Source organism: Capsicum annuum, chromosome 2 (genome assembly GCF_002878395.1).
Source record: "Capsicum annuum cultivar UCD-10X-F1 chromosome 2, UCD10Xv1.1, whole genome shotgun sequence".
Classification (NCBI taxonomy): domain Eukaryota; kingdom Viridiplantae; phylum Streptophyta; class Magnoliopsida; order Solanales; family Solanaceae; genus Capsicum; species Capsicum annuum.
This window is the reverse complement of record NC_061112.1, coordinates 131,582,817-131,607,257: the sequence shown is the minus strand read 5'-3', so window position 1 is coordinate 131,607,257 and position 24,441 is coordinate 131,582,817. Positions and strand designations below refer to the sequence as shown.

At 33.8% G+C, this 24,441-nt stretch overlaps 4 protein-coding genes across 10 annotated transcripts; 2 read left to right on the top strand and 2 right to left on the bottom strand.

Moving 5' to 3' along the window:
- Window positions 1-566: 566 nt before the first annotated feature.
- Window positions 567-5,893, top strand: LOC107859482 (vesicle-associated protein 4-2). The gene is made up of 7 exons (XM_016704517.2): window positions 567-2,103; window positions 4,152-4,222; window positions 4,384-4,465; window positions 4,605-4,723; window positions 5,150-5,227; window positions 5,390-5,509; window positions 5,609-5,893. Exons 1-7 carry the CDS (start codon window positions 1,821-1,823, stop codon window positions 5,669-5,671), a joined length of 816 nt encoding a protein of 271 aa, XP_016560003.1. The 5' UTR covers window positions 567-1,820; the 3' UTR covers window positions 5,672-5,893.
- Window positions 5,894-8,624: 2,731 nt separating this feature from the next.
- LOC124896023 lies at window positions 8,625-10,072 on the bottom strand. The gene is made up of 2 exons (XM_047407003.1): window positions 9,513-10,072; window positions 8,625-9,000 (listed from the first exon to the last, which is right to left on the bottom strand). Exons 1-2 carry the CDS (start codon window positions 9,604-9,606, stop codon window positions 8,777-8,779), a joined length of 318 nt encoding a protein of 105 aa, XP_047262959.1. The 5' UTR covers window positions 9,607-10,072; the 3' UTR covers window positions 8,625-8,776.
- Window positions 10,073-13,521: 3,449 nt separating this feature from the next.
- On the bottom strand, window positions 13,522-14,908 carry LOC107859481. Its single transcript, XM_016704516.2, has 2 exons — window positions 14,349-14,908; window positions 13,522-13,836 (listed from the first exon to the last, which is right to left on the bottom strand). The coding sequence occupies exons 1-2, from the start codon at window positions 14,440-14,442 to the stop codon at window positions 13,613-13,615; spliced, it is 318 nt and encodes a 105-aa protein (XP_016560002.1). The 5' UTR covers window positions 14,443-14,908; the 3' UTR covers window positions 13,522-13,612.
- A 4,843-nt stretch (window positions 14,909-19,751) lies between these two features.
- On the top strand, window positions 19,752-24,441 carry LOC107859479. Of its 7 annotated transcripts, none has more exons than XM_047406999.1 (8): window positions 19,752-19,915; window positions 20,031-20,077; window positions 20,215-20,333; window positions 21,136-21,218; window positions 21,454-21,575; window positions 21,946-22,029; window positions 22,754-22,847; window positions 24,018-24,441. In XM_047406999.1, the coding sequence occupies exons 2-8, from the start codon at window positions 20,062-20,064 to the stop codon at window positions 24,202-24,204; spliced, it is 705 nt and encodes a 234-aa protein (XP_047262955.1). In that variant the 5' UTR covers window positions 19,752-19,915; window positions 20,031-20,061; the 3' UTR covers window positions 24,205-24,441. The 7 variants fall into 7 exon arrangements, with proteins under 7 accessions (XP_047262955.1, XP_047262958.1, XP_047262957.1 ...); XM_016704511.2 differs by having other exon boundaries at window positions 19,757-19,915; window positions 21,865-22,029; XM_016704513.2 differs by having other exon boundaries at window positions 19,758-19,915; window positions 20,218-20,333; window positions 21,865-22,029.

The following is a 24,441-nucleotide window of genomic DNA, read 5'->3' as shown; positions in this document are numbered from 1 at the left end:
TTGTGTTAAGAAAATTCAAAAGATAGATCCGATAATTAATATGGGTCGGACGAAGTGATTAAAAACCTAACCAATCCAACTAATTGATGAGCACATTTCATTGACTAATAGTCACCTCCATTGAACAAAAGAAAGTCAAAGTTTTCAGGCTAAGATTCCCCTAATCTGTAAGTTATAACATATGCTCACGTGGATGCTGACCCGGTCTCACGTGGCAAAGACTATTATCTAAAACGACGTCGCTTTGTGCTCCCGCCAATCATGCCCTAAAGAACAAAAGTAGTTCTACCCTACTGAAAAACAAAAGTAGTAGTTCCACCCTACAACATAACCCCATGAATCATGATTTAAATTATTATATAGTAATACTATTAGCAGATATGAGAGAAAAGTACTTGAAGAAATGATGGATTGATATTTACCCGGATATAATTAAATTTATCAAGGTAATTTAAGAGCACAAATTAAATTGATTTGTAGTGAAATAGTAACCAACATAAATCATAGGAAAGTTCGAGACAAATAAATATAAGGAAAAAAAAAAGGTTGAAGAACAAAGATATTGAAACTTATAAGTAATGAGCTATTGATCTTGGGAGCAGGTTGCATAAGGTTCGCTCCTCTCATAGTCTTTTACTAGGTTACTAACTCTCCAATTGTGTATAAGTCGCCAGAATCTCAACCTCCTCCTTGATTCGCGAGCTGACAATCATGTTTTATATTCGTCTTTATCTATTGATTCCTACGACTTCGAAACTAAATCTCCAAAATTAGATGGGCTATGCTAGTGAAACGTCGGGCACAGTGATGTTGATTTCGAACTCCTTTTGGGTTGAACTGCATTCATTGATTCGATCTCCAGGGTTCAATACTCTCTCATCAGATATTTGCCACACGTGACTATTTCATCTACCCACCCGATAAGAACTATTTTTGTTGGAATCCCACATTGGTGTGTTAAAGGTCCGGTCTTGGGCAATCCTCTCCGTACGAGTTAGTTTTTGAGGTTGAGTTAGACCCAATATCCATTTCTTTATCAATTTTTCCCTTATACAATTACATAATTAGGCTATTTATTATTGTTCACTATTTTTTTCACAATCATGATGTCTGAATCAACTTGCGCTCACCCCGACTAATTTCATGAAATTATGTTGCCTCTTGCCAACAATATGTATTAGGTAAATTATTATTACTCATCAGTCTTATAATATACGAGTCAAAGTTAAATTAAATCATTTACTTAACTTGAAATAAAAAGAATAAGAAATTTAACAAAATGTAGTTTGAAGGATTTTTTTTCTTTAACCCATTATTTACATCAACCAATAAATATAAGATATGAATTATTTTGCATAAACTTTTATCAACAACAATAACATATTCGTGAATTCCCATAAAGTGGATTGGTGAATGATAAAGTGTAAAAACTTCATACCATTATATCAAATGAAGTAGAAATATTATTTTCAATAGAACCTAATAAAAATATACGAAAAAATAAATAAACTTTTATCATAAATTATAATTAAATTTTAAATTATGTACATCTTTTTCAACACTACAAATAGTAGACTAAAATGCATGACCCCCTAAAAAAAGAGATTAAAAAGAAGAAGATAAAAATGCCGCGTGGTGCATAAAAAAAAGGAACCATATATAAAAGTAAAACCCCACACGAACTTTCTCAACTTGCCCGTTGCATTTCCAAAATTCAACTCCCTAGCTGTTCTAAAAAGTATATTGCCTGTCAAAAAAAGGAGCCAGCACGACGTCGTTCTGAAAATCTCCGATTCTCCGGCGTAACTTCCCGGCAACTGATGGCGATCGCCGAAGAGAAGGACGGTAAAGTTTGGGGACTATTCAAGCTTCCTTTTCGAAACGCACAGTCAACGACGACGACGAATACTACTTCGCGTTCGTTTTCGCATAATACTCGTCATTACCGGAGTCAACAACATCAATCTCTCGGAAACACTTCTCTGGATGATGGATCGGTTCCTCGTAGTAACAGTTCCAGCTCAGTTTCTTCAGTAGCGAGGTCTTTGCTTCCTGCACGGCGTCGATTGAAGCTTGATCCTTCCAATAAGCTCTATTTTCCTTGTAACTCTCTCTATTCTCTCTCCTTAACTCTTTAATTATCTGCAATTTCATTGAATTGACTTGTGTTTGTAGATTAACTTTGTTAAAATTAGCTTGCACTGTAGAATTAGTGGCCACTCATTCCATCTCATTTTACTTGACCACTGTACTAAAAGTATATTTGTCCGTATTATCCTTGATATTAAATAACTGTGTAAATTGTTAGTAGTCAAATTTAGAGTTTCAAAACATTATTAATATGGTAAGTTCAGTAAATACTTCATCCATCCTATATTAGTTGATCATCTTACTCCATGAAAAATATACTTGTCCGTATTATCCTGGATATTAAATAACTGTATAAATTGTTAGTAGTCAAATTTAGAGTTTCAAAACATTATTAATATGGTAAGTTTAGTAAATACTTCATCCGTCCTATATTAGTTGATCATCTTACTCCATGAAAAATGTTGAAGTTTGAACTGTGGAAGATATTTCCTTGAGGAAAATGTTCCGCAATTCCAGGTAACCAAGCACAAGGAAAAGATTTACCAAGAAAATCTTCGGCCATTCCAAACAGACCGTCTAATGTGAAGCTGGAAAGGGGTCAGATGAAAAATCTGCCTCCACAAGTTAATTTCTACCTTATTGCAGTACATATAAGTAATTATATTAAGGGATTGGGTTAATTTGATGACTGTTAAGTAAACAATGTAAAACTAACACTAGGAGGTCGTTAGTGGAAAGCAGGTAAAGTCCTTATCAGGAAATATGCAAATGACTGGTGTAGGAATTGTTGTAACTGACAAAAGTGATCTTAACTATAGCTTTTCATTAGGAGCTCTGCAAGTTTCATCTTTTCCTTTCTTGGGTTCAAGAGAAGTTATCACATCATTAAATAAGCTCAAGTTCACAAATTTACTGTGCAAGTACATGTTAATTTCTTCCAAAGTATGTTCCATATGTTTTCAATTTAATTGACGGCAGTCATAATATGTGAACTTATTAGTCACGCCATGTGGGATGTAGGAATTAAGGAGTTAGTGTATGTGTAGAAAGTGACTTTTTTTTTTGAAACAAACTATAAAAAAATGTAAGACACAAATTAAAACCAAGGGAGTATAACTAAAGATTTCATTGATCACTTGCCATACACTTTTTCCATATATGTTAGGATCCTCCTCCCTCCCCAGTGTATGTCATATCAGTGAGGTCAAATTTCCAAAGCCACTATGCAGAAAATAATTCCCTATATCATCCTCAATTAATGAGTCTCGCGCAGTGAGTGCTATGCAACATTTCATGGTGTGCTCTTTCCTTTTCTTATGTGAAAAGTATTTTTACCTTTACACTGTTTGACTCTTGCAACCTATCTAAATAATAAATTAAAAATGTTTGATTCTTGTGAAACCAGATTAGTGATTGTGAAATGTAAAGCTAGTGTTCTGCATCCATTCTATCTGCGGTGAATGATTGTGCTCTAGCAAAGTATGTTAATCTGATTACACTATTTGATTGGAATAACTAACATTCTCTAGCTGTCTCCTAAAAGGTTGAATCCGTTTTGGAGGTTTGCGTTGCATATCAGAATTTTCTTTTCATTTACTAAGTATAGTCTTCTCTTGATGTAGTCTGGTTTCAGGAATATGACTTGTTGAATACAGTATTTTCTTGAGAAAGCTCATTAGGGTTCTGGTTGGAGGTCCTTGAACTCTTTGTATCTGATCCCATGGCTTTACAATTTGGTGGTTTGTATAGTTGTTTTATGCATCTGGATCTTTTGTAAATGCACCCTGTAGCGATCAACAAGGTTGTATGAACTTCTTTATACCTGTGCTTGTGATGGACTGCCTCCGAGTTTTACCTTTTTTCCAATAATTCTTTCAGTTATACTGGAATTTCACCTGTTGTTGGCTGTCAAAGATATACATATGCATTACTGTCTTCCAAGAGATAGCATTTTATGTTTTTCCTGGAAGTCTTTGGTTCTTAATAATTAAAGTTTCCCATTCTTCCGTCCTCCTTGCTCACATTTCTTGATGTATGTGATGCCTCTTTCCTTTTACCAGATGAACCTGGTAAGCAAGTTCGAAGTGCTATCAAGATAAAAAACTCTAGCAAGTCTCATGTAGCTTTCAAGGTACTCATAATTTTTTGTCCCTTTTCAATACATGGGCACTTCATTCTCTCCTAGCCCATTTTTATAGTTTTTAGCTAGAAACCTTTTTGAGAATATAGCTTGACATATTATATGCATTGTTGTGTTTACATGGTTGGTGCTGTTTGCCTATTGTGCATTAGTTCCAAACAACTGCACCCAAAAGCTGTTTCATGCGTCCTCCTGGAGCAATTCTCGCCCCCGGTGAGAGCATCATTGCAACTGGTAATATTCATCACTCTTGGCTTATGTCCTTTCACATTCTTCGTACAAACACCCTTGTATGCAAGATCTAATTGCCACGTTGCAATTGACTAATTACATTGTGCAAGTATTTCGTTCTGACATTGTGTCAATGTCATAGTATTCAAGTTTGTAGAGCATCCGGAAAATAATGAAAAACCAATGGACCAGAAGAGCAGGGTGAAGTTCAAGATCATGAGCCTCAAGGTGAAAGGACCAATGGACTATGTTCCTGAACTGGTTAGTAGATTACTTCTCTACAAGGAAGTTCCTCTCCTCTTTAGCATGTGCTTCATCACTTCTAGTTTCCGTGATAAAAGAGATTAGCTTTTAGTATGTCTTATACTCCTGTTACATTCAGTCAGTTGTATCTTTTTGGGGTGTGGTGTGGTGAGGATGGGGACTTCATTTATCACTTTTTAATGGTGAAATACTTCTGATTTTCTCAAACAAAAAATTCTGCAACAGTAGGTCTTCTTTTCAACAATGATGTGGTGAGTTATACCACCCTAATTAGCTTCGTGACAAACTGCATAGTCATTACACTTCAGTAAACATGTTTTCATCCACGCTGGAAGATCCATTTTTAATTATGTTGGACACTGCATAGCTTTTGGAGGAACCTGCTCAAATTAGCTCTAATCATCGCCTCTATGTTTTTCTTAGTTTGATGAGCAAAAGGATCAAGTAGCTGTAGAGCAAATTCTGCGGGTTATCTTTCTCGATGTGGAACGTCCTAGTCCAGTAAGTATACATTATGCCAAACATCCATGTCATGATGCCAGCTTTTTTGTTGGTTTTTAACTCAGAATACGAAAGAGCATACTTTATATAGGGGCTGTGGGTTGGGAAATAAAGCGGAGAAAAAACCATCTTACAAGTCTTTGTTCATTTTGTCTTGTGAAGGCTTTTGAAAAGCTGAAACGCCAGTTGGCGGAAGCAGATGCTGCTCTTGAAGCACGCAAGAAGCCTGCGGAAGATGCAGGTCCAAAGATTATCGGCGAAGGGCTCGTCATAGATGAATGGGTTAGTCACCAAACTTACAATTAGAATCTTGTTACTCCTTTTCCCCACACTTTCATGTTTCATAATCCTGTTTTCTTCCTCTTTATTTGTACATTATAGAAAGAAAGAAGAGAGAGATACTTAGCTCGGCAACAAGTTGAAGGCGCTGTAGATTCTGTATAATTTGCTGGTGTTGTTTCAAGATCTACCCAGTCTGATTGTTGTGTGTAATTGGTTGTTGTTGTAAGATCTACCCAGTCTGATTGTTATGTTTCTGGTGTGTGATATACTAAACACATTAGTATAACATTCCCAATTGAGAATTTCAATGTCCAATTAAAGCTGTATATAGATGTCATTCCTTCAAGTAATGAGAGATTTTCAGGTAGAGGGACCTTGATTTTATGATCTACTCCTTTAACCAGTGTCTGTATCCAAATTTACATCAGAGTTTTGAATATATGGGTCTTGTATCGTCATAAAATTCAGACAATAGGCATACTGTTCCCACAGATGAAAGTGAAAAGAAAACTAATAATAAAAGAGAGAAAATATATTTTCTGTCAAAGGCATCATCTAATAATCTAAAATATAAGTTGAACCGGGAAACAGAGGAGCAAAACAAGAAACTGGTGACTTAAGATAATAAAATAGGTGAAGTCCTAATTAGGGTTATCCAATGTATAAGTCATAGCAGAAAAATTATGAGACCACTAATTCTGTGGGCAAATTTTAGGCCTATGCGGGGATCTTGAATTTTTTTTTTGACTCCAGGAAAACTCGCAGTCGCTACAACCTCTGCCACAGCCTCTGTGCGCACTGGGTAAACCCAATTGGGTAAATCCCTCACTGTGCAATCGCTTGTAAACCACATAAGAGATGCCCGTGCGACGAGCTAGATTGAGGAGACACTCTGTGCGCACTGGGTAAACCCCTCACTGTGCAATTGCTCTAAATCACTTAGGAGATGTAAACCGCACTAGATAAACCCTGTGCGACGAGCTAGTTTGAGGAGACATTAGGGGGATCGATACCGCGACCTCCACTTTGAAAGTCACCCCTCAAACCAACTCAACCACACCCAAAGGTGCAGGGACCTTAAAATTGTCAGGCATAATAATAAATACACTAATATGTCCTTTTTACTAATATGATATGATCCCTACACATTTCTTTTCTCCTTTACAATTGGAACCATTGATGCTGTGAAAATGAATTCCATCTTATCAAAACAAAAGGACATATATTAAAGGTCAAGGTACATCAATTACAAGAATTATTGCTGAATTGTTTATGGCCTACGCTGACCCATGCACGGTTTTATTTTTCTTACTAATTACGTACTTCTTTCCTTTTTTCTGTTTATTTTTTTGGGATAGGGAAGTTGGTTATGGAAGGATGTTTTGATTAAAACTTATTCACATTTAGTATTTGTATAAAATTCAACAAATAAATAACATACTCCCTTCGTTCGGTCATTAACTTCCTAATTAAATTTTTATTTTTACTTGTTATTTGTGATATAGTAATTTGTGACATAGTAAGAGAAGACAATTTTTTTTTTTCTAGTTTACCTTTAACATTAATTTTTTTTTTCAAATTAACTTTAAGATACAATATAAGCATCACTTAATAGGGGTATTATGATAAAATAATCATGTTATTAATTGTTTTTCTTAATAGGTGTGCCAACTCAAAATGTGATAAGTAAAATCGAACGGAGGGAGTATAATTATAGTTGTATTTATCACTAAACTTAGTTAATTATGATACATTTTCACCTAAGTTGCTCGAACTCTTCAAAAATATTGTCATATCTATGTCCAATCCTCCAAAAATATACTCCCTCTGTTTTAAAAAGAATGATCTACTTTTCTTTTTACTCCCTCTGTCATATCTATGTCCTTTCCCTTTTTGATAATACTTTAATTTCAACTTTACACGTGGCATGCTTAAGACCACAAGATTGAAGGACATTTCGATACATTTGATACAACTTTAATTTAGGACTACACGAATCAAAAGTCTTCTTTCCTTTCTTAAACTCCGTGTCAAGTCAAACTAAGTCATTCTTTTTAAACGGAGGAAGTATTACTTTTGATCGATCCTACACACATCCCATGACATTTTTGAAGAGTCCAAACCATATAGATTTTCACTGTAATTTATGAGTTATCCTTGATAAGTTCATCCGATTTAATATTTTTACCCTTTAAATCATACCGTAGGAGACAAAATTGCTGATACATTCCCCCAGCATGATGGCTAAGATATAATATCCATGCAGCAAGTAACGTGCTGACAAAAACGTTACATAATTGAGCCACTAGAAATTCTTAAAACTATGTACCCTTTGCTTGATGAATTTTCTATTGTTACCCAAAACCACTGGCACTACGCCAACGGATACAGCTTCCTTAAATTCATATATAATTTGCACCCGTGCATAAAATCTTATCTATCCAATTAATAATATACCAATCTTGGTGAGGGAGAAGGGAAAAAAAAAATAATAGCAAAGCAGAGCAAATTGACAATATGAGTACTTATTTAAGTAGAGTTTGTATGGCAGCTAGTGTAGCTATGGTCGAAGGACAAATTGATCATTCTTCTAAGTATACATCCAAGTTTCGACCACTTTGTCGAATTGAAAATCCAAGATTACCATTTGGAAGTAGTGATAATCTGCAGGGGGCAGAAGAACGGAAGAGGAAACATGTGGATGAGTCTGTTCAACAAGTCATGCTTTTTAATTGCTGGACACATAGCTAGTGGTTTACGTAGAAGCAGTGCGTAATAGTTCATTGATCGAGAGCGCTTTGTCCTCTTGAAGCTGGTACCTCGAGTGGTGGTGGCAAGACAAATTAGCCATTTAGCTCAGATACTTTAATGGTCATCTACAATTTTGCAACAAAAAGTGAATCTAGCTAGAGCTAACTTTGTAGGTTCAAATGAACCTATTGCTTTCGACTTGAATTATGTGTATATATGCGAAATAAATGAACGTATATTTTATAGAATAAGATCGTCTTTATTTCGAACTCATTAACTCTATGGAAAATCCCACCAATTGTAGGTAATCGTAGTAACACACGAAAGTCCAAGCCAATACCAACCAAGAGCAAATTTAATGCCATTTGAGAATTCCAACAACAGGAAAGATCATAACATTTATATAATGTAATACTACAATAAACTCACTGCCCAATTCATAATAACTTCATTTTACTTGTGAAAAAGACTAATTAAACATCCAATTGGGCCTCAATTTTTGTTGGTGTGATGATTTTAAGACAAGGTGCCATCAACGCAAAGCCATTGACCTACAAAAAGAGCAGTACAGTTGAGGTTTGGATTAATAGCACTGAAAACATCACTGCCCAAACCAAATTTCTTAGAAACGTCGAAGCATGTGTCTCCATTCTTCACATTCACCACCTTCAAACATGATATTTCACTTGCTGGATCCGGACCCAGGCTTGGGCTTGGGCTCGGGCTTGAGCTCGAGCTCTCTGTTTCAACAACATAGGTTTGTTAGATGCAGAGTCAAAATTTGAAAGAACTACACCCAGCCTAAAATTCAAAATTTGACTCCACTATTGAGATACGTGCATGTATAAAATCGAACCAAGGCCATTGGGTTCACGTGCACCACTGCCATGATAGCATTTGCTCTCACCCTTAGGGATGCAACTCAATGAAAGGTAATATGTATCAGTAAAATTAGTCAAAGTATATGCAAGCTTAATATGATCACTTATTCTGAGAGCTGCACTTACTCAGACAAGTCATAGTATATTAATTTTTGTATGACCAAGTTTCAACTAGCCTCCAATTTTTCTTGCATATGATTTGTCATGTTCCTAATTAGAAGGTCTTTGAATTATAGTACCAATACATGGGATCAAAAATTTCCTCAAGCTGTCCAATGACAACAAACTATTACAACAACTTATGTGATCCAACTTTTATGAATAAGGGTCCATAAAGATAAAATTGGGTGAGAAATTCTAGTTTTACTTACCATGAATAGTAAATTTGCTTTCAACCAAAGTGATATAGAGAAGAAGTGAAAAGATTATCAGGAAAGACAAAACTCTATCATTTGGCTTGGCCATCTTTGTATCGATCTCAACTAGCTAGTAAGTAAAGTATATCTTCTTTTTTTTTTTCTCTTCAAAAGTATATTTATCTCTCTGGATATGACTTTCCTAACTAGTAATGCTGCTATAATATATAAGAGGAGTTCAAGAATAAGAACAAATAGATGAAAATAAAGTTCGACAAGAAAAGCCGGCAAACGGCAGTTGAGTGAATTGTTACGAAACAATGAAACCAAGGCTAAAGATGAATACTATGATCAAAACAAGAAAAAATATAGTAGTTCAATAACATAAAGACGGTGAAAATGCAAAAAAATGTAGTTGAGAATTAAAATAACATGAGGAATAAATAAACAAATACATATATATTTCAGGTTGAAGTGTGAATATCTCGCTCCTTCAAGGAAATTCAAATTGTTGCGTTACACCAGCTGATCCAACCTTGATTCAATTTTCAAGGGGATTGGAGATAATCGATTATGTAGTGAATAATTGTTAAACCAAGCATATTTATGCTATGTCAGAGTAATTATAATATATATATGATACATAATTAATTATTATACTTCTTGTTATTGCTTTTTCTTTGTCCCTCTAACAAAGAGTAAAAATTAACTTCTTGTAGTGAAGAAATTACTTCTTTTTTATGGGAGTAGTTGATTTCTCGAAGGCTTTATATATATTTATCAAAAGCAATGTAGATTATTGCCTTGGATTTTATTTCTACACTAAACTAGATGTTTTGGATACACTTTACCACCACATGGATATGAATCTAGTGATCCACATCATCATTATAAGTTTGTGTATAAGAAATGCAAGGTAAGACCGCCTATAATACACCCTTGTGGTGGGGTCCTTTTTCGAACACCGCGCATAGCGGTAGCTTTATTGCACGGGCTGCCCCTTTTTTTTGTAACTTCTGACCAAAAGTTCTATTTGAAATAGCAAAAAGTCTAAAAATTAGACCACAGAACTCGCAGAAGTTATTACGTTTTCTTCTTCCTTTTTTTTTTTTTTAAAAAAAAATACTTGTTCTTTTTTCCATGTTTTCCGTTCAAAACACACCAAAAAATATTCGAAAAGTGAGTAGGAAAAGGAAAAATGAATACGAAAATTGTGAAAAAAGTGAAGAACATTTACTATCTTTGGAATATTTTTATACATTGTTACTATTCGTTCATCTCTTTTATTTTCCGAGTAAATTATTGGAATACATTATATAGTTGCAACTATAATTGTTGTTGACATTATTATGTAAACAAACAAAATATACTTTAGGTATGCATACTGTACCGTATACACCAACTAAATTTATATCCAAATTATTATGAATAACATATTAATTTTTTTTTTTATATATATGCATTATGTAGTTGCAATTATAATTGTTATGCATATAAGTGAAATATAATTATGCATATATTTATCATGTATATCATCTAAATTTTCACATCACCTTTTATGAATTAATTTTATGTATACACATATCATATTTTATTTGTATACGTAAGAATAAAAAGAAAAAGAAGAGAGAGTTAAAGAAAGGGAGTCGGACACAAATACCACTTTGGCTGAAACTATTGATATGAAAATGACCATTGAATTTTGATTTCATTTTCTAAACATTTGCTGACAGCTTTATATAATGAGAAAAGGTATAAATACCCCCCTTGAACTTGTCGTCAAAATTTACTTTAACACTTTAACTTTAGGAAAAAAGACACTCTACAACACTTTTTAAAACAAATAGTCGAAGTTTGAACACTTTCCAAAAAGTGGCCAGTCAGATATACCATTTCCGTTTTATAGTCATTTCCTAATTTGGATCATTTTGGCTTACGTAGTCCATATACATTCCATATACGATACTGATACATTCTATATACAATACTGATACAGTATTCAACTTGGGTAATTCGGCCCTTTTAAAAATATTTCAATTTTTTTTTCCCATAAATTTTTTAACTGATCGAATATTCTGATTTTTCTTATTGTTTAGAGATAATAATAAAATTATATAAAAATGGAATAATTGTTAAATAGAAAATGTATCTATATAAGATATATGTATAGAAATTGTATAGTTCTATTAAATATGTATATGTATAAAATATATATACAAAATATATAGAAAGTGTATGAAAATTATATAATCATTGTATAAAACGTGTAAAAAAAAGTACAGTCATTACATAAATTGTGTATCAAAACTGTATAATTTTTGTATAGAATATTTATATGCATAAGATTTGTATAGAAATTGTACAGAAGGTGTGTAAAAACGATATACAGCTAGCCAGTAAATTTAAATGGCTATAAAGTGAAATTTAAATTTTATGGCCCTTTTCATAAAAATAGTTTAATTTAAAGTGTCGTTTCTGTTCTTTCTCTTAACTTTATTGGTAATTATTTACCCCACTAAATAACTTTCGCGTGAATTATATTACACCCTTAAGGGTTAACGTGACAAAAAAAAAGTGCTTTTTAATTAAAAATAAAATAATAAAATAAAAAATGAGTCCACCTTTAAATTTTCAACCATTAATTTTTCTTCTTCCTCACACCCCACCATCCCCTCTTCTTGTTTCTCAAACTCCACCTTTCTCTTCTTTTTCTCCATTTTTCTTCACCATCATCATCAACCATCTCCAAAAAAATATGCATAAAAAATATTCTTAATAAAACATGAAAAAATTATAAAATATTTTCTAATATCATCCTTAATTCAATGTCAAAATTATAAAATATTTTCTAATATCATCCTTAATTCAATTTCAAATGTAGACTAGTACTCATCACTTCACAATACAAAAGTGTCATATTTCCCTCTCTGGGCTTCCAAAATCCAAAGTACTTATAGTAGTAACAACTTTGGGTAAAGTATTGCTCCCTTCTCCTTCCTCGAATCTGATGGACAATTTCGCCGCAGCGACGCTGGCGTCGCAACCACCATTAGCCGCCAAATTGCAACAATTGCATTTCCATTATTAGCAACCTTACCATGAATTGCAGGGAGACGGGGAGGGCGGGAAGGGGGGGTGGGGCAGTTGCGGGGGTTGTGTAGGGTGAAGAAGAAAGTTTGGGGGTGGGGGGTGAAAAAGAAAATCTTTTCTTTTTTAATAATCCACACAAAAGTTGCTTAAGGTAATAATTACCGATAAAATTAAAGTGCTAAAGTAAATTTTGGCGATAAGTTCAAGGGTATTTATGTCTTTTTTCTTATATATAAAGATATAATTTTTATATGCATCTTATATATATACATATTTCATACAATAATGGTACAAGTTCTATGCACATCATATTAAAAAAATGCATATTCTATATAACAATAATTCAATTTCTATTCATTAATTTATAACTCTATTTTTTATATGGTGTATGAATAGTATCAGTATGGTATATGTATCAGTATGATATATGAACGGTATGTGAATTACCTAGGTCAAATGGCTCAAATTTGGGAAAGATCATTTAGTGGAATTAAAATGACCGATCACTCCATGCTCAATAACCCAAACATGGGTCAATTATTTGGAGATGGACCAAACTGTGTCATTTCCTCAAGTAAATTTCACAATTAGTCGCTTCTTAATTTCTATAATTGAAAATAGTTATCGTTCTGACGTTTAAAATTAACACATATGTAATTTCAGGATAATATTTTAAAATTCACTAATGAAATTTAAAACTTCAACAATGGCTATTTTTAATATTGTAATAAACTTCAAAATCCTTATTGGGCCAGTAAAAGGTGAAGTCCATGAGCACAAGGTTGGTTCAAAACCAAATTAGAGCTGGATCCTTTTATCGGTTTCGAGTAAACAACAGGGCCAACAGATCGATCGAGTTGGCCCATGCATGATAGAACCTTTCGCTAGTCGAAAATCTCATTATTGATTTATATAATGTAATACTACAATAAACTCACTGCCCAATTCATAATAACTTCATTTTACTTGTGAAAAAGACTAATTAAACATCCAATTGGGCCTCAATTTTTGTTGGTGTGATGATTTTAAGACAAGGTGCCATCAACGCAAAGCCATTGACCTACAAAAAGAGCAGTACAGTTGAGGTTTGGATTAATAGCACTGAAAACATCACTGCCCAAACCAAATTTCTTAGAAACGTCGAAGCATGTGTCTCCATTCTTCACATTCACCACCTTCAAACATGATATTTCACTTGCTGGATCCGGACCCAGGCTTGGGCTTGGGCTCGGGCTTGAGCTCGAGCTCTCTGTTTCAACAACATAGGTTTGTTAGATGCAGAGTCAAAATTTGAAAGAACTACACCCAGCCTAAAATTCAAAATTTGACTCCACTATTGAGATACGTGCATGTATAAAATCGAACCAAGGCCATTGGGTTCACGTGCACCACTGCCATGATAGCATTTGCTCTCACCCTTAGGGATGCAACTCAATGAAAGGTAATATGTATCAGTAAAATTAGTCAAAGTATATGCAAGCTTAATATGATCACTTATTCTGAGAGCTGCACTTACTCAGACAAGTCATAGTATATTAATTTTTGTATGACCAAGTTTCAACTAGCCTCCAATTTTTCTTGCATATGATTTGTCATGTTCCTAATTAGAAGGTCTTTGAATTATAGTACCAATACATGGGATCAAAAATTTCCTCAAGCTGTCCAATGACAACAAACTATTACAACAACTTATGTGATCCAACTTTTATGAATAAGGGTCCATAAAGATAAAATTGGGTGAGAAATTCTAGTTTTACTTACCATGAATAGTAAATTTGCTTTCAACCAAAGTGATATAGAGAAGAAGTGAAAAGATTATCAGGAAAGACAAAACTCTATCATTTGGCTTGGCCATCTTTGTATCGATCTCAACTAGCTAGTAAGTAAAGTATATCTTCTTTTTTTTTTTCTCTTCAAAAGTATATTTATCTCTCTGGATATGACTTTCCTAACTAGTAATGCTGCTATAATATATAAGAGGAGTTCAAGAATAAGAACAAATAGATGAAAATAAAGTTCGACAAGAAAAGCCGGCAAACGGCAGTTGAGTGAATTGTTACGAAACAATGAAACCAAGGCTAAAGATGAATACTATGATCAAAACAAGAAAAAATATAGTAGTTCAATAACATAAAGACGGTGAAAATGCAAAAAAATGTAGTTGAGAATTAAAATAACATGAGGAATAAATAAACAAATACATATATATTTCAGGTTGAAGTGTGAATATCTCGCTCCTTCAAGGAAATTCAAATTGTTGCGTTACACCAGCTGATCCAACCTTGATTCAATTTTCAAGGGGATTGGAGATAATCGATTATGTAGTGAATAATTGTTAAACCAAGCATATTTATGCTATGTCAGAGTAATTATAATATATATATGATACATAATTAATTATTATACTTCTTGTTATTGCTTTTTCTTTGTCCCTCTAACAAAGAGTAAAAATTAACTTCTTGTAGTGAAGAAATTACTTCTTTTTTATGGGAGTAGTTGATTTCTCGAAGGCTTTATATATATTTATCAAAAGCAATGTAGATTATTGCCTTGGATTTTATTTCTACACTAAACTAGATGTTTTGGATACACTTTACCACCACATGGATATGAATCTAGTGATCCACATCATCATTATAAGTTTGTGTATAAGAAATGCAAGGTAAGACCGCCTATAATACACCCTTGTGGTGGGGTCCTTTTTCGAACACCGCGCATAGCGGTAGCTTTATTGCACGGGCTGCCCCTTTTTTTTGTAACTTCTGACCAAAAGTTCTATTTGAAATAGCAAAAAGTCTAAAAATTAGACCACAGAACTCGCAGAAGTTATTACGTTTTCTTCTTCCTTTTTTTTTTTTTTAAAAAAAAATACTTGTTCTTTTTTCCATGTTTTCCGTTCAAAACACACCAAAAAATATTCGAAAAGTGAGTAGGAAAAGGAAAAATGAATACGAAAATTGTGAAAAAAGTGAAGAACATTTACTATCTTTGGAATATTTTTATACATTGTTACTATTCGTTCATCTCTTTTATTTTCCGAGTAAATTATTGGAATACATTATATAGTTGCAACTATAATTGTTGTTGACATTATTATGTAAACAAACAAAATATACTTTAGGTATGCATACTGTACCGTATACACCAACTAAATTTATATCCAAATTATTATGAATAACATATTAATTTTTTTTTTTATATATATGCATTATGTAGTTGCAATTATAATTGTTATGCATATAAGTGAAATATAATTATGCATATATTTATCATGTATATCATCTAAATTTTCACATCACCTTTTATGAATTAATTTTATGTATACACATATCATATTTTATTTGTATACGTAAGAATAAAAAGAAAAAGAAGAGAGAGTTAAAGAAAGGGAGTCGGACACAAATACCACTTTGGCTGAAACTATTGATATGAAAATGACCATTGAATTTTGATTTCATTTTCTAAACATTTGCTGACAGCTTTATATAATGAGAAAAGGTATAAATACCCCCCTTGAACTTGTCGTCAAAATTTACTTTAACACTTTAACTTTAGGAAAAAAGACACTCTACAACACTTTTTAAAACAAATAGTCGAAGTTTGAACACTTTCCAAAAAGTGGCCAGTCAGATATACCATTTCCGTTTTATAGTCATTTCCTAATTTGGATCATTTTGGCTTACGTAGTCCATATACATTCCATATACGATACTGATACATTCTATATACAATACTGATACAGTATTCAACTTGGGTAATTCGGCCCTTTTAAAAATATTTCAATTTTTTTTTCCCATAAATTTTTTAACTGATCGAATATTCTGATTTTTCTTATTGTTTAGAGATAATAATAAAATTATATAAAAATGGAATAATTGTTAAATAGAAAATGTATCTATATAAGATATATGTATAGAAATTGTATAGTTCTATTAAATATGTATATGTATAAAATATATATACAAAATATATAGAAAGTGTATGAAAATTATATAATCATTGTATAAAACGTGTAAAAAAAAGTACAGTCATTACATAAATTGTGTATCAAAACTGTATAATTTTTGTATAGAATATTTATATGCATAAGATTTGTATAGAAATTGTACAGAAGGTGTGTAAAAACGATATACAGCTAGCCAGTAAATTTAAATGGCTATAAAGTGAAATTTAAATTTTATGGCCCTTTTCATAAAAATAGTTTAATTTAAAGTGTCGTTTCTGTTCTTTCTCTTAACTTTATTGGTAATTATTTACCCCACTAAATAACTTTCGCGTGAATTATATTACACCCTTAAGGGTTAACGTGACAAAAAAAAAGTGCTTTTTAATTAAAAATAAAATAATAAAATAAAAAATGAGTCCACCTTTAAATTTTCAACCATTAATTTTTCTTCTTCCTCACACCCCACCATCCCCTCTTCTTGTTTCTCAAACTCCACCTTTCTCTTCTTTTTCTCCATTTTTCTTCACCATCATCATCAACCATCTCCAAAAAAATATGCATAAAAAATATTCTTAATAAAACATGAAAAAATTATAAAATATTTTCTAATATCATCCTTAATTCAATGTCAAAATTATAAAATATTTTCTAATATCATCCTTAATTCAATTTCAAATGTAGACTAGTACTCATCACTTCACAATACAAAAGTGTCATATTTCCCTCTCTGGGCTTCCAAAATCCAAAGTACTTATAGTAGTAACAACTTTGGGTAAAGTATTGCTCCCTTCTCCTTCCTCGAATCTGATGGACAATTTCGCCGCAGCGACGCTGGCGTCGCAACCACCATTAGCCGCCAAATTGCAACAATTGCATTTCCATTATTAGCAACCTTACCATGAATTGCAGGGAGACGGGGAGGGCGGGAAGGGGGGGTGGGGCAGTTGCGGGGGTTGTGTAGGGTGAAGAAGAAAGTTTGGGGGTGGGGGGTGAAAAAGAAAATCTTTTCTTTTTTAATAATCCACACAAAAGTTGCTTAAGGTAATAATTACCGATAAAATTAAAGTGCTAAAGTAAATTTTGGCGATAAGTTCAAGGGTATTTATGTCTTTTTTCTTATATATAAAGATATAATTTTTATATGCATCTTATATATATACATATTTCATACAATAATGGTACAAGTTCTATGCACATCATATTAAAAAAATGCATATTCTATATAACAATAATTCAATTTCTATTCATTAATTTATAACTCTATTTTTTATATGGTGTATGAATAGTATCAGTATGGTATATGTATCAGTATGATATATGAACGGTATGTGAATTACCTAGGTCAAATGGCTCAAATTTGGGAAAGATCATTTAGTGGAATTAAAATGACCGATCACTCCATGCTCAATAACCCAAACATGGGTCAATTATTTGGAGATGGACCAAACTGTGTCATTTCCTCAAGTAAATTTCACAATTAGTCGCTTCTTAATTTCTATAATTGAAAATAGTTATCGTTCTGACGTTTAAAATTAACACATATGTAATTTCAGGATAATATTTTAAAATTCACTAATGAAATTTAAAACTTCAACAATGGCTATTTTTAATATTGTAATAAACTTCAAAATCCTTATTGGGCCAGTAAAAGGTGAAGTCCATGAGCACAAGGTTGGTTCAAAACCAAATTAGAGCTGGATCCTTTTATCGGTTTCGAGTAAACAACAGGGCCAACAGATCGATCGAGTTGGCCCATGCATGATAGAACCTTTCGCTAGTCGAAAATCTCATTATTGATTGAATCGAGTGGATCCGATTCAATGACCCCATTATTTATGTATATTTGAAGAAGCCCAGCCCACTGAAAGATTTTCCTCTTAATTCTAATTTCAACCCCTGTTTGACTGAAAAAACTAAATTGAGCATTCCAATAACAAATACTGAAAATCATATTTTATCGTTATTTTTTTGTTGTTGAGATTTTTTTTAAAAAAAAAATTGGGGGTAGGGGAAGGGGATTACAATGTGGAGAATCGAACTCTCACCCAATAAGGTGGAAGTTCATGTAACTAACCAACTAACTTATTAATTTAGAATGTGGTATGAAATTTAACATGCATTTGGTGCAAAGGAAAGAACTTTCTGAAGAAAAAAATTCAAATAAATTTACTTTCTATAACACACTTTTTAAAAGTTAGAAACTATATTTCAAATGGACTATTGAAGAAAAATACTATAAGCAATATATGTTCGTCATATTTTTTTATTTTTTTTTAGGTTTTTCATCTGGTGTCCGGTGTTCGCAATAGAGCCAGACTAATTCGGATCGCGCGTTGCAGGGCCCATTAAGATGCAACGCTCTCAAAAGAGTTTTCTCCATACCGATTACGGGTGGAGCAGCCTAATCCACTGCAATACAACCCATGTTGATATTTCATTTTTGTATTTAATGGCAAGAAAATGACTTATTTCTTCAAAACAATTCGGAAAAATATTTTAGCTCCTACGACACACCCCCTTAGGCAGGTCTATCAATTCTAAATAGTCATATTCATGAGCCAACGCCCAACGGTGGTGAAAAGAAATCACGGGCACGTTACATTAATGGAGAAAAAGAAATACAAACACATCCAAACAGTGTATTAGAAAAGAGATGTTTTTTTAACCTCAGCTGGATTAAAATATTGCTAATGTGATATCACACGATAATAACAACTTGATAGAGAATCTCAAAGCAGATTCACTTTTCAAATTAATGGGCTGACCAAAGGATTTTAAAAGATATAGTGGTCAAATATGCACTGTTTACAGTACATAATGGGGTTTATTTAGGAAAAATTCTTTTTCAGGTATGGTTAACGTGCAAATTTCTCAATTTTAAAAAGGTAGGGTCCTCCTCCTCGTAGGCTCGAAAGTCCAAGCAATAATGATGTTGAATTCAAAACACATTAGAAAAAATAAATTAAACTTGATTAGAAAAGAAAACGAAAAGGATTTACCAACTTTTTATACCTTGAGATACTATTTTCGATAAAGATAGATGTATTTTAAGGCGGAAAAGTAAGTAAGCAGTTGCTGCCATTCAGATCCGAAACAGCAGGAGAAGTGTTGACCACCAACTTGCAATCTATATTTTACTGTTGTAAGAAACAAGAAATAAATGCATAAACAAATAAACATAACTCCGTGGCATAATCCAAATAACAGGGGAATCACAGAACAGGACAACCTTGAACTAAATGAAAAAAAAACCAAAGACAGACACACAGATAATTTCAGTATCTTATATACTATAATGCCATTTTATTTTATATATTTTCTTTTATACACAATGTAGTAAAATTTTGCACGAAGCAGTATTCGTCGACATCCTCCACCTAAAGTGAGTCCGCAAACAACAATAATTTGCTTTGTCTAGTTTCTTGTCTCTCTCATTGAGCACTAGAATCCACTTTGAACCTACTTTTCTCAGAATTTGCGATTAACTCTTTACGCAGGCACAGCATCACACTTGGAGTTGCTTTAACCATGACACAAATCCCAGGTGACAATTTTTTAGCTGAAAAAAAACAGAAAAACAAACAGACTTAGTACTATGTAAGGAAAATTGCCTTAACGTATTAGTAAAACTAATAACATATTCATCTGTCTACTAACGGATTCACTCGTCCTGATGCTCAGCAGCTGTGCAGAAGAAAATTACAGTGCTGAACCAACACAATGAGAAACTAGTTGGAGTGTTGCATGATACTGGATCTACGGAGATGGTTGTCTTGTGTCATGGATTCAAGTCCTCGAAGGTTTGAATTGTTCCCGTTTTACTATGGTTCTTCTGATTCATTAGCTGTTCTATTGCTTCCTTGAAGTTTCTACTAAAGTCATCTAGTCAAAGTGGCGCTGACATAAGTTTCAGAACTAGCCTCAGCTGTTTTAGATTATGCAGTATGTAGTGTTGTAGCGTGCCACCGCTGTGACATTGCTGATTTTATCTCCACCAATGTCCTTGAGCAGCTATAGTGTGAGTATCAAATCACGCAAACAAAATAATTAAGTGAATAAAAAGAGAGGATGTCAATTATTAATTGAAGAGTGAATATATTTGGTGGATGTATTGAGGAATCAAAGTACTAAAGCAATAACTTTATTTGCTTAGCTGCATTTTGATGCAGAAAATGTGAGGGCTAGGATGATGTCAGATATCCCAAGGGCTTGCAGATTCACCTTTCACTCTGTCAAGAACAATTTATTATGTTTATATCTTCAAGTGATGCTCTAGATAACTGCAGTGTAGTTACCTCGAGCAAATTATTTTATTTGACTTTTTTAGGACTGAACAAAATTGAAGCTAAATGTTATAATAAGATCAGTATAGAGCTATTTCATATAGACGTGTATGGAGGGAAGTATCCTTAAGATCACAATTGAAGCAATAATTCCTCACTGGCTTTCTTGCATAATTTGACGAGATTAATTTTTCGTTCAAGTTCCAAAGCAGATGATTTTTTCCTATATATGCTTCGTATATCGTATATGTGTAGTCTGTTTGATGGTTGGCGAGTTGTTGATGAAGCATCTAAGTTTTTATTGTGTTTGTATTGACAGGATTTCAACACTATAGTGAACCTTGCTGTTGCTCTGGAGAAAGAAGGAATCAGTGCATTTCGCTTTGATTTTCCTGGAAATGGGTAAGCTCTTGGTCTAGTAGAGGTTGTAAAGTACAACGCAAGACCTAACTAGAGGTCAATGCAATGGATCAAAGAGCAAGATTTTGCATCATTCTATGCCATAGTTCTCTTTGGTTTCCTTACATTCACTCTCATCATCTTAGCTTTCAGACATTCGTTGTCTCAAATTTCTACATGCGGTGACTAACATTAGTTCTTTCACAATCTTGGTTGTACATTATCAACTGCTTTCCAGAGAAAGTGAAGGTTCATTTCAGTATGGTAACTACCACGGAGAGGCGGATGACTTGCATTCTGTGGTTGAATATTTCAATGGAGCAAACCGCAAAGTAATGGCGATCCTTGGACATAGTAAAGGTGTGTAAACTTTTGCCAACAATGTATAGTATATCAAGAGTATTTTGCGTACTATGGTGAAGGAAGAGGTTTTGCATGTGAAATTATTTTGCTTTAGTTTTATTTTTAGAAAAATTCTGGTGATATCTAGATGTGATAATATTACTACCTTTTGCTTTAATTATTGTGGGTCAATAATGATGTACTTTGTTTTGTGCTGTAGTCTTCCTGTCTAAATGACATCACAGTAAGTATTAGCATTTGTCATGTTCTTGTATGTGGACTAATTATCAGAAATAAACTGTTGTAGGAGGGGGTGTTGTGCTTCTATATGCTTCTAAGTACCATGATGTTCACACAGTCATCAATTTGTCTGCCCGTTATATTCTAGAGAAAGGAATTGCAAGGCGCTTGGGCGAGGACTTTCTGGAAATAATCAAGAAGGATGGCTTCATTGATGTTAAAAATAGAGCAGGTAATGACAGTAAATCTTTATCCTGCTTATGCATATGAACATTTTCCCATTTTGCCTGTAGAGTGAACTTCTTCATTTTTGTCATTTATATAGTTAATGTTATTGTCATTTACTTCTTCCCAGGAGCTCCCACCTTTTTGCTTCGTGGGTGACCAATAACCTAAAGGTTGGAGGTGGATTCAAACTGGACAATATCTACTGTTTTTATCCCCCTTTAATTTGTTTTACTATTTACTTGTAGGACTTTTTAAAATTTTTCTTTAGGACTAATAGCTGAAGAAAGTAAGAATGTAGATATCTGCCTCCTAGTGATGAGACTTTGTATTTAGTATTACCTCGGTCTCTCTTTGGTTCTTGAGACCAAGATGCCTATTAAAAAAGGGCAGCTTGGTACACTAAAGCTATCACTATGCGCGGTGTCCGGGGAAGAGCCCCACCACAAGGGTGTATCGTTCGCAGTCTTACCTTACATTTTTGCCAGAGGCTGTTTTCAAGGCTTGAACCCGTGACTTCCTGGTCACATGACAACAACTTTACCAGTTACTCCAAGGCTCCCCTTCAAAACCAAGATGGCCTATGAACTATAGTATTAGCTTAGACAGAGTAAGCTTCCAATGACAAAGTATATATTATTAAGGCTTTCATAGCCATTTTCTTCCCCATCTATGGAGTAGGTTTTAGACAATGACAATGAGCTGAAAATATGACTTCTCTCTGTTTGTAGGAGACGTTGATTACCGTGTTACCGAAGAAAGTTTAATGGAGCGAATTAATACAAACATGCATGATGCATGCCTTCAAATTGACAAAGGATGCAGGTTGGCCTGATCTCACTTTCATTGTGTCAATACCATACCTCTTTCTTTCCATTGCCAAAGCCACTGAAGAAGTTTGTAGGTTGTGCAGTTTCATTATCGCTCATGCAAATGGTTTTTCTTACAGTAAAGTTCTGTTTAATGCAACTTTAGCAAGAAAATACTCAGAAAACTTTGCTCTCAACGGCAAGATAACCTCTTCAAAGAGAAGATACTAATAGATCATCTGTCTTGCTTTCAGCAGAGTTGTTACACTCATCAACAATTAATCCATCTTAAGATGTTCTCTCAAAATCCTAGTTGATCATCTGCATCTATTGTTCTTGTTCTCAACTGATCAAAATAATGAGAGGTATGATTCTTTTGGGGAAGATGGAGACGTGGATGGAAATTAGGAAACACAGAAGAAACAGATCTGTTAAAATATTGAACTTGAGAAACTTGAAGCTGTCATGTTAACCTCTTGTTTCTTGGTACGACCTACCGCTGAAGTTTAAATCATTTTGCGCATCCAATTTTACCCATTTTATCTCACTTCCTTCCGGTCATTACTTGGAGTATAGGGAATAAATTCTCGGAAAAGAGTTGATCTGCTTAGGATTTGAAGTCGAGTAGCTTAGATCTATGTTACCAAATAGGTGAAATTCTTTAGTTTGTAGAACGGAGACAATGTTGACATTCACTACATACATGGAATGCAGCTTCCTTGGAATAGACTATTTTAGATCGTATATTAAGGGATTTTAACTGGAGATTAACTTGAAGGAGAGCGTTGGAGTAACTGATAAAGTTGTTGTCATGTGACCAGGAGGTCACGGGTTGAAGCCTTGGAAACAGCCTTTAACAAAAATGCAAGGTTAGGTTGCCTACAATACACCCTTATGGTAGGGTCCTTCCCCGGGCCCTGCGCATAGCGGGCACCGGGAATTTCAGGAGATTGACGTAGTAAAAATATTCGTAAATACCAATATATTAGAACTGCATTTTTATTGAATTGAGTTGAAAAAATGACAATGATGGTTCTACCTCACAAATGAGGTAGTTGCACGATAGCATTCTAACCTCGCGTTCATCTTGACTGTCGACATTGTGTGTCTGGCCTGGTCTGGTCTGTTCTGCATCACAGACTTGATCAGATCAGAGGTACTAACTGATGAAATTGCACTTGTACAGGGTATTGACAGTTCATGGATCTGCTGATGAAGTTGTTCCAGTGGAGGATGCTTTAGAGTTCGATAAAATCATACCAAACCACAAGTTACATATCATTGAAGGAGCCGATCATTGCTATACGTCACACCAAGCTGAGTTACCGCCTTTGGTCTTGCCATTCATAAAGGAAGGTCTGCAGCAGAACTAGAATATCTTGTTTTAGCTGAACTTGCCGGCAATGCAGAACCTTTTTCGCATCATGCATACATCTATCACTACGTGGGGATTCTTCACTCTAGATTTTGAATGGCATTTAGATTTGTATCTTGAGCTTTCAAAATAAAGCCTTTTAAACCTGCAGACTACCACATTTTACCTATTCTATGTTGGCCGTCTCTCATTTCAATTTATAACAATAATACTACTACTCCTTGTTTCACTTTTA

Bases quoted from the DNA above. Each gene is read 5' to 3' on its own strand.
- LOC107859482 (XM_016704517.2), top strand. From the start codon at position 1,821: ATGGCGATCGCCGAAGAGAAGGACGGTAAAGTTTGGGGACTATTCAAG. The intron at 2,104-4,151 runs GTAACTCTCTCT...TCCTTTTACCAG, and splicing joins CAATAAGCTCTATTTTCCTT to ATGAACCTGGTAAGCAAGTT. The intron at 5,228-5,389 runs GTAAGTATACAT...TGTCTTGTGAAG, and splicing joins ATGTGGAACGTCCTAGTCCA to GCTTTTGAAAAGCTGAAACG.
- LOC107859479 (XM_016704511.2), top strand. The intron at 21,219-21,453 runs GTAAGCTCTTGG...ACTGCTTTCCAG, and splicing joins TTTGATTTTCCTGGAAATGG to AGAAAGTGAAGGTTCATTTC. The intron at 21,576-21,864 runs GTGTGTAAACTT...AAACTGTTGTAG, and splicing joins GATCCTTGGACATAGTAAAG to GAGGGGGTGTTGTGCTTCTA.
- LOC107859481 (XM_016704516.2), bottom strand. From the start codon at position 14,442: ATGGCCAAGCCAAATGATAGAGTTTTGTCTTTCCTGATAATCTTTTCA. The intron at 13,837-14,348 runs GTAAGTAAAACT...TTGTTGAAACAG, and splicing joins AAGCAAATTTACTATTCATG to AGAGCTCGAGCTCAAGCCCG.
- LOC124896023 (XM_047407003.1), bottom strand. From the start codon at position 9,606: ATGGCCAAGCCAAATGATAGAGTTTTGTCTTTCCTGATAATCTTTTCA. The intron at 9,001-9,512 runs GTAAGTAAAACT...TTGTTGAAACAG, and splicing joins AAGCAAATTTACTATTCATG to AGAGCTCGAGCTCAAGCCCG.